Consider the following 14,178-nt stretch of genomic DNA (forward strand, 5'->3'; position numbering starts at 1 on the left):
ACGTCCGCCATGGAATATATGACGTCACTTCTGGTGACGGGCTTTTAACGCACAGATTTTTATTAAAACATCACTAGCAAACTGTTTTTAACCCTTTGGCGTCAATTTAAAAAAGTTACTCAGAGGTCGTTAGAGGACAAAAATGTCCTCGTCAAAAAACTGCCATGATAATATTATATAGACCTATTAATTTTATTTTACTTTTTCAATTTGAATGTTTTTTTAACCAACATCAGTCCTGATAATAACTACCAAATTGTGATTCATTTTCAGGATTTTAACCCTTTAAATGCAAGTTTGTTTATATAGTGCCACTGTTGTTTTTTATTATTAAAAAAGCAAACACAAAATATATATATATTTTCCAGATACTAAATGCTAAGAGGAATTTATTATTATTATTTGTATTATTATTATGAGATTATCACAGTCTGTGATGTGTCAATGATAGAAACAACATTGATTTTGATGAATGTTTTTTTGTGCTGTCCGAGATAAAAAATAAATAAAAAATACTCACTCTGAGGACATTAGAAGACAAAAATGTCCACGTCTATGAACTGCCATAAAAATATTTTTTTAAACAACATCTGTCCTGATCATTAATACCAAGTATTCATTCATTTTCAGGATTTTAACCCTTTAAATGCCAGTTTGTTTACATAATGCTGCTGTTGTTTTTTACACACACACACACACACACACACACACACAAATCAAGCACATTCTGACATCCATACCAACACACCCACACAATTTTATCTGCATCATTTATTAAATTGGCCTGCAGTGTCCTATAATACAGCAAACAGAAAATAGGGGAAAAGAATGTATTTGCTCCATAGGCTAAACATGAGAAAAATGGCGCCATCTGGTGGAAAATATTAAACATTTTAAAGCCAGGGATCCAGAACGAAAGCGTAATATCATAGAATTCATGAATTTATGCTTTAATGGCACTGGGATCCAATATTGCCGTTTTAATGGGTTTCAATGGGGACATTTTTGTCCTGAAGGTCCCGAGTGTAACTATTTTGTGTACAAAGTGTATTATAGACGTATTAAAGGAACTGAGGTTGAAATATAAAAATTCCTCCCAAAATACACACATTTGTGTATTTATTTTGGGAGTAAAACTTTTTTAGTGAGGAAAAAAAAGTGTGTGCCGTTAATTAAAATAAAGCAACACAATTCTAGATCAATTTGTCACTTGACTTCATTCCGTTCTATCCATTTAAATTCGTAAAATGGAAGTTTACTGAATTCAGTTGAGTTGGGAATACATGATGTACAGGATTTTGTGATGTAATTGTAGCATTGATGAAACTGGGCGGAAGATTTCCATTTCCCAGCATGCTTAACATTGGGCACAATAGGAAGAGTGAATGTTACAATTAAGTGTTATTTATGTGTTTTTAAATAACATAATGGGGGATACTTGTCAGAGATTAATGTTGTGCTATGTTGAGATTTAGATGAGTTGCCATTATGGTGAAACGTGGAGTTTGAGCTACAGGTGATTGTTGCACAGTAGGAAATGCTGTGCGAACCATAGCAAAGATAATAAGCTACACACTGTACGGCTTCCAACCAGCATGTATTTAGCATGCTAACATTCACTTTCACTAGTTAGTACAAAATGAACTATGATATCGGAGTTACGTTGACAACTCTAATTTAGTTGGGTCAAATGCATTTCTGAACTTTGTCAGGATATTTGAAATGCAATGAGGGCTTCAGATGTAGGTGATATACGGTGTAATGGTGTAGAGACTTGGAAAATTGCAATAATGCATCCTTGGGAATGAAACTAATTTTAGAAAGGCAGATCTTGCCAGTGTAAATCAATTAACCCAATCAGTATATTGCTCAGGTCCAATGCAACAACAACAAAAATGTAAGCAGTCGGTTTTGTTTTTATCAGATCTTTATTCTCTCACAGGGGTGGACCTTGTGGCACAGTTCGAGTAAAGGTAGGGCATATGCCATCATGGGTAAATGTAGAAGATCAGAACAGCCCTTTTCCTGCTCACCTTGACAGGAAAAAAGGACCTTATTGGTTTACTGGAGTGTCCATAAATTCTTACCCAATGCACCCTGACCAAGGTGCCAACATACATGCATCTTTCCAACAAGTATGAAGCAGATTGAAGCTGCATTGTTCAGAATTCAGGGATTTTGGAACAGTTCGTCCCTTTCCAACCACAAACATGTAATGACATCACACCTCAGAAAATTCCAAGCAAGGTACTCTGATCCGTTCAAATGCTTTCAAATAAAACATTTACTCACACGCTGTTCAATGGAGGTATTTTACACCACAGGAGGCAAGACGTCAGTGTGTTCAACATTTAAATGATTCCATATTGCTGTCAATACTTCATGTACCATTTTGTTTCCAACATCTCAAAGAATCTGTTGGTGGCAAAGTCCCTGAAATAAACCTTTTGCAACATAAAGGGATAGTTCACCAAATATATACAAATTCTGTCATCATTCACTCATACAGGAAACAACATGAGGGCAGAATTTTCATTTTTGATGCAAACTTTCCCTTTAAGAGCCTTTTGCACACAAGTTAATGTGTAGCTTTACAAAACAACCAACTAGAGTCAAATTAACTGCCTTGAAATGGAATGTTTAAAGGATGGTGGGTCCTGCGACCCGGAAGAGTCCGGTTAGGCAGCGCTGCAACAGGGATCTCAAGGTGAGCGTAGCAGTTACTCGGTCTTAAACTACTCCAAACCTGCGTGAGAGGGTCCCGTCCCAAACCTTCTCTCTCTTGTGCCATAATGCTCTCACAGTTATCAAGTAAACGTGCAATTTAAGCATTATCTTACGGTCATAGAAAAACAATCAAGATTTATAAGAGGGGGAAATTAAAAGGACAGTAGGAATACAGCATAGAAAAAGACAGATAGATTAGACATGATGCTGAAACACTTGATAGCTCCTCCACACCTGTACATCCCAAACACACACACATACACACAAGTTCTTGAGGACAGAGTCTATAAGCCGATACCCTCTGTCTTTCTAAAGTTCACACACTTTATCTCTCTCTCCGCCACCGGCATGCGCACTAGTGTTTGGAGAGCTCGTTTGATAACCAGTCCAGTCCTTCATAGAGTCCAGTGCCTTGTGTAGCACAAGTTGCTTGAACGTACCACTGTGGAGAAAAGACAAAGCGACATTAAACAAGAATAATCCGATATTAATCAGAATTTGGTCATATTCTGATTAAGTGCCATGTAAATGCATTGACCTGATTGCCGTAATCAGATTAAACTAACATTATGGTTTTCAGAAATCTGAATAAGACAGCTGGTGTATACCTGTATTAGTCAGAATTTTAGGTCATTAAACACCTTATTCAGAATATCCTCCATAACTGAATGTTCATTTATATCTACGCATTTATTTCTGTGTGATATTACAAGCAGGCAGTGTCAGAAATTAATATATATATATATGCATCCATTAAATGCAAAATAATATAAAAAATATATATATATATAAAACGCTTGGGGAAATACAAAAATGTTAATGTGAATGTAAAATTGAAAGTTGATTTTTTTATTCGATATTTCTTTTTTTTTCTTCCCAATTTGGAATGCCCAATTCCAACTACTTAGTAGGTCCTCATAGCGGTGCGGTTACTCATCTCAATCCGGGTGGAGGAGGACAAGTCACAGTTGCCTCCGCTTCCGAGACCGTCAAACCGCGCATCTTATCACGTGACTCGTTGTGCATGATAATACGGAGACTCATAGCATGTGGAGGCTCATGCTACTCTCCACGATCCACACACAACTCACCACACGCCCCATTGAGAGCGAGAACCACTAATCACCACCACGAGGAGGTTACCCCATGTGACTCTACCCTCCCTAGCAACCAGGCTAATTTGGTTGCTTAGGAGACCTGGCTGGAGTCACTCAGCACACCCTGGATTCAAACTCGCGACTCCAGGGGTGATAGTCAGTGTCACTCGCTGAGCTACCCAGACCCCAATTCTATATTTCTTTAATCATTCATTCATTCATTCATTCATTCCTGTATTTGTTTTTCCCTTCATGCAACATGCTAATGAGAGGATGTCAATCAAACATCAGTAGGCGGACTTTATGAGACCACTGGCTGATCATTGTAAAAGCGCTTCTCTTGACTATGACATTAATAATGACAATATAAAATTTTCAATCAATCAATTAATAAAAGTTTAGCAAATAATCTCGCTTTTACAAACTATTCGCTGCCTCGTGGAGCAACTCTTCACCATTGTGAGACTGTAAACACCCGCCAAACAAACTATGGTATCGATAGTTTGACTGATATCTGAACAGCTGTTGACATCCTCTCATCAGCATGTTGCATGAAGGGAAAAACAAATACAGAAATAAAAGAATGATTAAAGAAATATAGAAATGTTAAATTTCAATTTTGCATTTCCTTTTACAATTTGTATTTCCCCAACCATTTATTTATTTTTTATATTGTATTACTTTTGCATTGATTGGTGCATTTACGTATTTGACCTCAGACATTTTATTATTTATATATTTATTTGAGTAAGAATATGCAGATTTATTTATTTGTATTTATTTATAGTTTTTGCAAGTTTTGTCCTCCATACAATTCAAGTTAAGCTCAATCGACAGCATTTGTGGCATATTGATTACCACAATTTTATTTAGCCCTCCTTTAAAAAAAAAAAAAGAAAAAAAAAATCTGTTACATTGAGGCACTTACAATGGAAGTGAATGGGGGCCAAAAGTTAAATACTCACTATTTCAAAAGTATAGCGACAAGACAAACAATGCATGTTAAAATTATTTTAGTGTGATAAAATCGCTTACTGTGTAAAGTAATATCCAATTTTACAACTTTGCTGCCATAATGAAATCATGACAACAAATCCTAAATCGACTGTAAAAATTACCATTTAACAACTTTACAGCTCAAGTTATACACAAGTTAACAGAAGAATTAAAGTGCTTTTATAAAATTATAAACTTCACATTTCTGCCTTTAAACCCTCCAGAAATTGCCCCATTGACTTCCATTATAAGTGCCTCACTGTAACATTGATTACAGTGAGGCACTTAAAGAAAAGGAGGGACGAATGCAAGTCGAAATAATTTTTTGTGGTAATTAGCAGTATGCCACAAATGCTGTCGATTCACTTAATTTCTGACCTAGTTTTAAAACATCAAAAGATACGTCATGGCCCAAACTAAATTAATGAATTTAGTCAATTGCTGTCTAAAATATCTCCAAAGCACTGTAATAAATTGCAAGGGCGATCATGGAAAAAACATGAAAGTTTTATTAAGATTGAGATTCTGCCAATTGCACGTTTACAGAAATATCTAATTTGCTGTGAAGCATGCAAACATCTTTTCTCAACAAAGGCTTAACTAGAATATGATGTGCATGTTAATGTGGTCAGTGTTTAAGTGCATGTGGGATACATTCAAGCAGTGTGCGTGTACCGTTCTGCTGCGTAGACTCTGCAGACCCAGTTTGTCTGTGAGCTCACTGACAGCCATGGCGTTAGGCAGATCCTGTTTGTTAGCGAAAACCAGCAACACGGCGTCCCTCAGTTCATCTTCCTGTAACTGCATAGACAAAAGAAGCAACAGTAATGAAGCTGGGATAACTGAAAAGCAATATTGTGATTTTAGGTCACATTACAAATCTCAGCAAAAAGGACTTTTGAAGAGTTTCGGTCAGATGATGGATCTGTGATTAGTCCAATCAGACCAGTGCTGCGTCGTCACTAAATCTTACATTAGTTGATATTTTACATGCATTTTTAAGGCTTGCAATTAAAACCATTTGATTTTTTTATTTATCTAGCTGGCTAACATAGATGAGGTTTTGTGGAAATTGCAAGAATAATTTAAGAAAGTCTTGGAAGCATCAATTAGAAAGGTTTAAAAATGGACTTTAAAGCAGTCATGCAGTTATATAATATAATCACAAAAATCTAACCTTTAATTTAAGTAAAACAATTGAAACAGGGGAAATCTCATTATTAAATACATTTCTCCAAAACGCATTGGCCATAATTATTTGCACCCTTGTATTCAATACTATTTGCAGCCTCCCTTTATTCTTTAGTCTAACTGACTGTGATTGATGATTAAGGGAATTTGGCCTGTGTGTCACCTCATATTTATACCCCTGTGAAACAGGAAGTAATGGATGAACAATTTAATGTACTTAAGTCACCCAGATCCACTAAAGTTTTAAGAATTTCAAGTGTTACAATAATTGTGGCCAATATGTTTTGGAGAAAAATATTTATTAAATAATGAGATATTTCTCCTCTTTCAATTAAAAGGTTAGATTTTATTTTTTTATTTTTTTTTGAATGAAAGATCAAAAGGATAAACAATGCAGATTTTGTTTTGCCACAGCCTTTGTTAGCATTTACCAAGGGTGCCAATAGTTTTGGCCACCACTGTATATTATAAAAAAGGACATTGGTAGGGCCAGTGAAAACCAACACCCTTACTGTTAAGCCCTGCATTAAACCTAACTTAATAAATCACACTAAGAAGTTCATTTCTAAGCAATTGATGGCATCGTTGATGATGAATTGACAAAGTACATAAACTTAAAAGAAGATTAAATATAAGATTAAATAAGAAAGCATCCACCAATGATTTATACGCAAATGTAAATATGCAATGTAACCTGATCTCAAATCAGGTAAGTGTAAAAGGTGGTGAAAGGCTCTTGAAAGTAATAAACACATTACTATGTATATGTAATATTTAAAGTTTAATATCAATGCAGATGATAAGGCCATTCTTACCATTTTAGCAAGCTCCTCTGCAGACTCTGCCACTCTCTCTCTGTCATTACTGTCCACCACAAAGATCAAACCCTGAGAATAAAGACAGATCGGTCATTGTCCTGCTGCTAAAAATGACCACTAATTTTATCACTAGTGTTATATAACAGCTTTATTAAGAGGCAATGTTTATGTGATGCCTTAAGTAGCTAATTAACATATACCGGTACATCAAGGTTTAATCAACTGGAGACTATTTTGCATTTAAAAAGGCAAATAAGACCAGAAAGCTCAACGGGTATGTTGCTTGTAACTAAACTATTGTAAGAAGCTTTGGACAAAAACATTTATAAGTACCACATTACAACTGAATCACTATAGCACAACACGTTTCCTATTAATTGAATCTATATCAAGATTCTACCTGGGTGTTCTGAAAATAGTGCCTCCATAGAGGACGGATCTTGTCCTGGCCGCCGACGTCCCACACGGTGAAGCAGATGTTCTTGTATTCAACAGTCTCTACATTAAAACCTGTTCAGAAAACAGCAACAAGACATTCAAGGGACATCATAACTTCAACACAAATTTCCTAGGTTATAATGAGATTAGTAGAGTTAGACCGATATATATCGGTTTTACCGATAAATCGGTGCCGATAGTTGCTTTTTGGAACTTTCTATGTAGATAGCTGCCGATAATTTCTTCGCCATTTCAAAATAAGAGTTCCCGGTGTGTTTCAGACTTGTTTATACTTAAAAGTCTGGTGTTATGCACCAAATCTGTATCAATAACCGAAACAATAAAGCAAATGTGATATTGTTTAAAATTCATGTAGGACTCTTTGTCTTTGCCAGTATACTGAAAATATATGCTACCTGTCTGTATGTGCTAACAAAGCCATATTCACATCGTTTTAGGGTTTGGGTAAGAGCATAATCTGATAGTTATGGTGGTAGCACATCCTGATAGGTATTATCTGCGTGACAAGATGTGCTACCTAGGATTTTTAACACATTTCATACTTTTGTAGTACATACTGTCAGGTTCTCCCGTGCCTCCCGACATGTGCTACTCATGTTTTAACTTTACATATCACTGTTTTTACTGCTGGTAGCACATCCGGAGCAGGTAGCACAGATTGTCAGAACACCAGCCATAGTAAAGAAAGATTTTGAAAAAAATCGCTACAAAACTTCTTGTCGAATAGTCGTTTGGTGTCATTTAACGCAACATGAGATCATACGAAACAGCACTGCTGACTGACGAGAGGAAGAATTACACCGCTCACAGTCCAGACGCACTCCACACTTCCCAAACAGCTTCAGGTGACGTAGATCGCAAAGTATGAGGAAATGCGTGTGAGTCACTGTGCATTTCTTTTCATGAGGAAAATTGGCAATACGTAAATTAAGAGAGTTTGTTTTTTTTGTACAAGGCAATAAAATATGTTTTGATTTGTTTTGGCTTGTTTTCCAATATAAATATCTAAAATTTAAAACACGTACATTTTATTTAGCAGCTACTGCAGAAGAAAAAATTGTTATCTGAGAATGTTGAATATAATATTAAAAATACAAATAAGTATTTTTAATTTAAAATAATCTTTAAAAAAAAAAGATGCATTCACCTGAGAAGCAGCATATAAGATATTAAGACTTGCTTTTAGAGAATAGATCTTGAATATAAGTCTTTTATATTATAATGTATAAGTCTTTATTTTGTCATTACTGCAATTATAACAAAGTAAAAAATACACTTACTGTATATTTAAGAGACATCCTCTTAAAGCAAGTCTAAATATCTTATATGTTGCTTCTCAATTAAATGTTTCTCGTTTTAAGGATTTTTAGATATTTTTAAATGAAAAATTAAACAAAAACACTTAAAACAAGAGGATTTTTTTGCAGTGAATTATTTTACTGAATTAAACTTAATAAAAATGATGTTTCCCTTTAAATCAGTGAATGTTATTTAGAGGTATTTTTAAAAGATGATTTTGTCCTCTTTAGCACATTCAACCTTTTAACTCAGAATGCAGCTCTAATATTGGTAATAATAAATATATATATGTCGACCAAATTATGTACTATACCATATACACGTTGGGCTTTGTAAAGATAAATAAAATCCCAAACACTTGTTAACAAGTCAAAATAAAGTCAATGCTGTGACATTTGACACTGACCAGACTCTACAAAACTAAGTCACAAATATCACATGTAAGATTCTAATCATGAGCTCCTTCTGTATTACTTCAATAAAAACACTAACATTTCATTGAAAATGGTGAACAATCAATAATGCTGGTGTAATCTCACCTATGGTAGGAATAGTGGTGACAATCTCTCCCAGCTTTAGCTTGTACAGTATTGTAGTTTTACCAGCAGCGTCCAAACCCACTGAAAGATCAAATCACAAGACATGAAATCTTATCTGTCAAATATATCTCAGTATTGCGGTTTAATTTTTTTATCTATTCATACAGTTGAAGTCAGAAGTTTAAATACACCTTAGCCAAATACATTTAAACTCAGTTTTTCCTGACATTTAATTGTAGAAAACATTCCCCGTCTTAGGTCAGTTAGTATCACTAATTTATTATAAGAATGTGAAATGTCAGAATAATAGCAGAGAGAATGATTCATTGTAGCTATTATTACTTTCATCGCATTCCCAGTAGGTCAGAAGTTTACATATGCTTTGTTAGTATTTGGTAGCATTGCCTTTAAATTGTTTAACTTGGGTCAAACTTTTTGGGTATCCTTCCATAAGCTTCTCACAATAAGTTGCTGGGAATTTTGTCCCATTCCTCCAGACAGAACTGGTGTAACGGAGTCAGGTTTGTCGGCTTCCTTGCTCGCACACACTTTTTCTGTTCTACCCACAAATTGTCTATCGGACTGAGGTCAGGGCTTTATGATGGCCCCTCCAATACCTTGACTTTGATGTCCTTAAGCCATTTTGCCACAACTTTAGAGATATGCTTGTGGTCACCCTCCATTTGGAAGACACATTTGTGACAAGCTTTAACTTCCTGGCTGATGTCTTGAGATGCTGCTTCAATATATACACATAATTTTAATTCCTGATGATGCAATCTATTGTCAAGCAAAAAAGCAGAGTTTTAAGGTAGGCCCTAAAACACCTTCACAGTTACACCTCCAATTCAGTACACCACCTATCAGAAGCTAATTGTCTAAAGGCTTGGCATCATTTTCTGGAATTTTCCAAGCTGCTTAAAGGCACAGTTAATTAGTGTATGTAAACTTCTGACCCACTGGGATTGTGTTAGTCAATTAAAAGTGAAAATCTGTCTGTTAATAATTGATGGAAAAATGACTAGTGTCATACACAAAGTAGATGTCCTAAACAACTTGCGAAAACTATAGTTTGTTAATATGAAATCTGTTGAGTGGTTAAAAATTAGTTTTAATGACTTTAACCTAAGTGTATGTAAACTTCTGACTTCAACTGTACAAGCTATCCCAGAAGCTAGCATGCTAACATTAGCCACTATATCCAATATATTTCGTTTGAACTATTTGGCTTCAATGTAGAAATGATTAAAAAGCCATGATTACTTTAAAAACTACTATCCATATCTTCTAAAACTAATGTATTTATCCCATAAAGATATCAGAAATGCAGAGTCGAATGTCCTTCCAACACACTCACCCATCAGTATTCTCATCTGTTTCTTGCCAAAAAGTCTCCCAAAGAGCGATGAGATCGTGAGTCCCATGATGTTTTAAAAGAAGGACTTTAACTGTATCAATAACCGAAACAATAAAGCAAATGTGATATTGTTTAAAATGAATATTCTGTCTCTTTGTGCTCAATGTGTCTCGCCGGGTGCTTGACGCGTTGCCACGTAAGAAGAGGAGCCACCGTGGAAGACTTGACGTCACTTCCTGGTCCAAGCCAACTCGAGGCGGTGATGCCAAAATTATTCATAACTTCCGACTTTTGTGGTAACGCCCACTCTTAGACTACAACGCTTTTTTTTAAACCAAAACAAAGACAAAATGCAAAATAAACAAACACAACAGTGTGCCAGAATAATAATTAGATCAAGTATTGCACTAAATGAAATTAAATAAAACAACAGCGTTTTGTATTGAATTATCATGTGTTTAATGGGTTATAATTTTGTTTTAACATTCCAACAGTCAATGCAAAATAACATTTATACATTACCAATGTTTAACCCAACCTCTTTGATAATTATTTATATCTGATTACTTTAATAATTATTTTGTTATGCATTTAATGCATTTAATTATTAAAGACATAAGTATCTGTAATGGCACTGAACAACCAATGAGTGCTGACAAACTGTTGCTGTAAATCCCTAGTCAAACAGTAGAGGACACTGCATACAAAGTTTAGTGGACTGTGCATTAAATTGCATATTGCATAAGAACACAAAAATAAATGTTGAGTCTTACTTTGGCTGTTAAGCTTAATAATGCATTGGTACAATGATAATAATAATAATAATAATAGTAATAATGCAATAATGAAAGGCGTACATTTTTGAAGCTATATATATCCAAGCATAAGTCAAAAATGTATACATTCAACCCATATGTTTAAATTATAAATAAACTCAACTTAATCAATGCGTACTCTTAACACCCTTTTTTTATAAATAGCACTGCAGCTCTGTTATTACTTTTAATGTGCATTTGTTATATAATCTAAATACAATACCCTGCACCCTGTTGTTACTATTTACACTGCATCGGTACTGTACTTTGTTTTTATTGACATACTTGCATTTAGTTTCCTTTGATGTTTATCTCTACCTGTTTAAGTTATCAGTGCACATAAGAACTGACGGCAAAGAAGTTAATGGAGTGTCACAGTCTTCTTTGCACCACATGTGCACCAAACTATAATTAGAGTGTTAAGCAAGGTCTCCTTCTGTCGAAAGACACAAGTTGAGTCTGTTTTGGAGAAACAAGAGTCAAATAGTGGCCTGCTTTGAGGGAGATTATCAGCAATGTCAAAACAAAGAAAAAGGGGGTTAAACAGAAACAACCAGGGGAGAAAAACTGATAAGACATTTTACATTTACATTTATGCATTTGGCAGACACTTTTATCCAAAGCGACTTACAGAGCACTTATTACAGGGACAATCCCCCCGGAGCAACCTGGAGTTAAGTGCCTTGCTCAAGGACACAATGGTGGTGGCCGTGGGGCTTGAACCAGCATCCTTCTGATTACCAGATTACCAGTTATGGTGCTTAGACCACTACACCACCACCACCACCATCACATTTGGTAACATTTTATTATAGCTTTAATTAATAAGTAATTAAAATAGCATTGTAAAGTAAGTAATTAAGAAGCATTGTATAATGTTTAACAGATAAAGTATTTGCCCTCTACCTTATTTAGTCTGTTTTTGTGTATTTTACATACTAAATAGTTTTAGATCTTCAAACGAGATATAACATAAAACAAAGGCAACCTGAGTAAACCCAAAATACAGTTTTCAAATATATATATATATTATTCAAGAAAATAAGTTATCCAACATCTGTATCACCCATGTGAGAAACTAACTGCCCCTTTAAACTTAATAGCTGGTTGTGCCACCTTTAGCAGCAACAACTGCAGCCAAACACTTCGATAACTGGAGATCAGTCTTTCACAACGCTGTGGGGGAATTTTGTCTGACTCTTCTTTCCTGAACTGCTTTAGTTCAGCCACATTGGAGGGTTTTCAAGCCTGAACTGTTAGTTTAAGGTCCTGCCACAGCATCTCAATCGGGTTCAAGTCAGGACTTTGAATAGGCCACTCCAAAACTTTAATTTTGCTTGTTTTGAGTCATTCAGAGGTGACTTACTCCATTGCTTTGGATGATTGTCTTGCTGCATAATCCAGTTGTGCTTGAGCTTCAACTCACGGACTGATGACCGGATGTTCTCCTTTAGGATTTTCTGGTTTAGAGCAGAATTCATGTTTCCCTCCATTATTGCAAGTCGCCCTAGAGCAGCCAAGCATCCCCACACAATCACACTGCCACCAACATGCTTAACTGTAGGTGTGATGCTCTTTTAGTTGAATTCTGTGTTCCCTATCATCCAAACAGTACCACTTTTGACTTATCAGTCCACAGGACGTTCTCCCAAAAGGTTTGAGGATCATTTAGGTGTGTTTTAGCAAAATTCAGATGAGCCTTAATGTTCTTCTGGGTTCGCAGTTTTTTACATCTTGTCACTCACTCTTCCATGGATGCCATTTTTGCCCCGTGTCTTTCTGATAGTGGATTCATGAACAGCGAGAGAGACCTGCAGTTCATTGGATGCTGTCCTTGGCTTTTTTGTGACTTCCTGGATGAGTCGTCGCTGTGCTCTTGGAGGAATTTTGGAAGGTCGGCCACTTCTGGGAAGGTTCACTACTGTGTCAAGATTTCTCCATTTGGAGATAACGGCTCTCACTGTGGTCCTTTAGAGTCTCAGAGCCTTTGATATCGCTTTGTAATCCTTCCCAGTCTGATGTATTGCAATCACCTCATTCCTGATCATTTCTGGAATTTCTTTCGACCTTGGCATAGTGTGCTACTGGGTGAGACCTTCTAGCCAACTTCATGCTGCTGAAAATGTTTATTTAGGTGTTGATTTGATTGAACAGGGTTGGCAGCAATCAGGTCTGGGTGTGTCTAGTCCAGCTGAACCCCATTATGAATGCAGTTTCATAGATTTGGGGATTTAGTAACTAAGGGGGCAAATACTTTTTCACACATGCCCAGTTGGTATTGCATAACGTTTTTGCTTCCATTAATCAAATTATCATTTAAAAGCTGTATTTTGTGTTTACTCAGATTGCCTTTGTTTTATGTCAGATTTGAAACCATTTAGTTTGAGATACACAAAAACAGAAGAAATCAGAATGGGGGTAAATATTTTTTCACAGCACTGTAGCTTTAATTAATAAGCCATTAATAAACATTATATCATGTTTAACAGATTAGAAGTTCATGTGCAGTGACCCAAAAATAGATGTGGACACTTAAGTCTCACTTACAAAAATAAAAAATGAATGGAATGAATGAATAAGCACACTTTTAAAACACAATTTACATAATTTTCTTTTTTTATTAATAAGGCAATACATATTTAGTATTTGTACTTTTCAGGTTATGATGTCTACGGTTAATGTGATAAACTACACCTGTGGTTATAATGTGTGAACTACCGTCATAGATCCATTATAAAAGTCACCTCAGTATCAGTTGGTTAAAAATAATTGCAGAAATGGATAAAATATGAAGTTAGTTTTAAGAAAAGGTCTTAAATTATTTATTTATTTATTTTGTCATTTGAGGATGTGCAAACTGGTGTTAAATATGACTCTGAT

The 14,178-nt window shown here is 35.4% G+C and overlaps 1 protein-coding gene across 1 annotated transcript; it reads right to left on the reverse strand.

The window, feature by feature from the left end:
• Window positions 1–1,915: 1,915 nt before the first annotated feature.
• LOC127661243 (ADP-ribosylation factor 4-like) lies at window positions 1,916–10,713 on the reverse strand. The gene is made up of 6 exons (XM_052151868.1): window positions 10,484–10,713; window positions 9,127–9,207; window positions 7,230–7,339; window positions 6,827–6,898; window positions 5,496–5,621; window positions 1,916–3,169 (listed from the first exon to the last, which is right to left on the reverse strand). The coding sequence occupies exons 1-6, from the start codon at window positions 10,548–10,550 to the stop codon at window positions 3,083–3,085; spliced, it is 543 nt and encodes a 180-aa protein (XP_052007828.1). The 5' UTR covers window positions 10,551–10,713; the 3' UTR covers window positions 1,916–3,082.
• Window positions 10,714–14,178: the final 3,465 nt, after the last annotated feature.

The sequence above is a fragment of the Xyrauchen texanus genome, chromosome 21 (assembly GCF_025860055.1).
Source record: "Xyrauchen texanus isolate HMW12.3.18 chromosome 21, RBS_HiC_50CHRs, whole genome shotgun sequence".
NCBI classification, from domain to species: Eukaryota; Metazoa; Chordata; class Actinopteri; order Cypriniformes; family Catostomidae; genus Xyrauchen; species Xyrauchen texanus.

Bases quoted from the DNA above. Each gene is read 5' to 3' on its own strand.
- LOC127661243 (XM_052151868.1), bottom strand. From the start codon at position 10,550: ATGGGACTCACGATCTCATCGCTCTTTGGGAGACTTTTTGGCAAGAAA. The intron at 9,208-10,483 runs GTGAGTGTGTTG...TTGATCTTTCAG, and splicing joins ACAGATGAGAATACTGATGG to TGGGTTTGGACGCTGCTGGT. The intron at 6,899-7,229 runs GTAGAATCTTGA...CTTTATTCTCAG, and splicing joins ACTATTTTCAGAACACCCAG to GGTTTGATCTTTGTGGTGGA.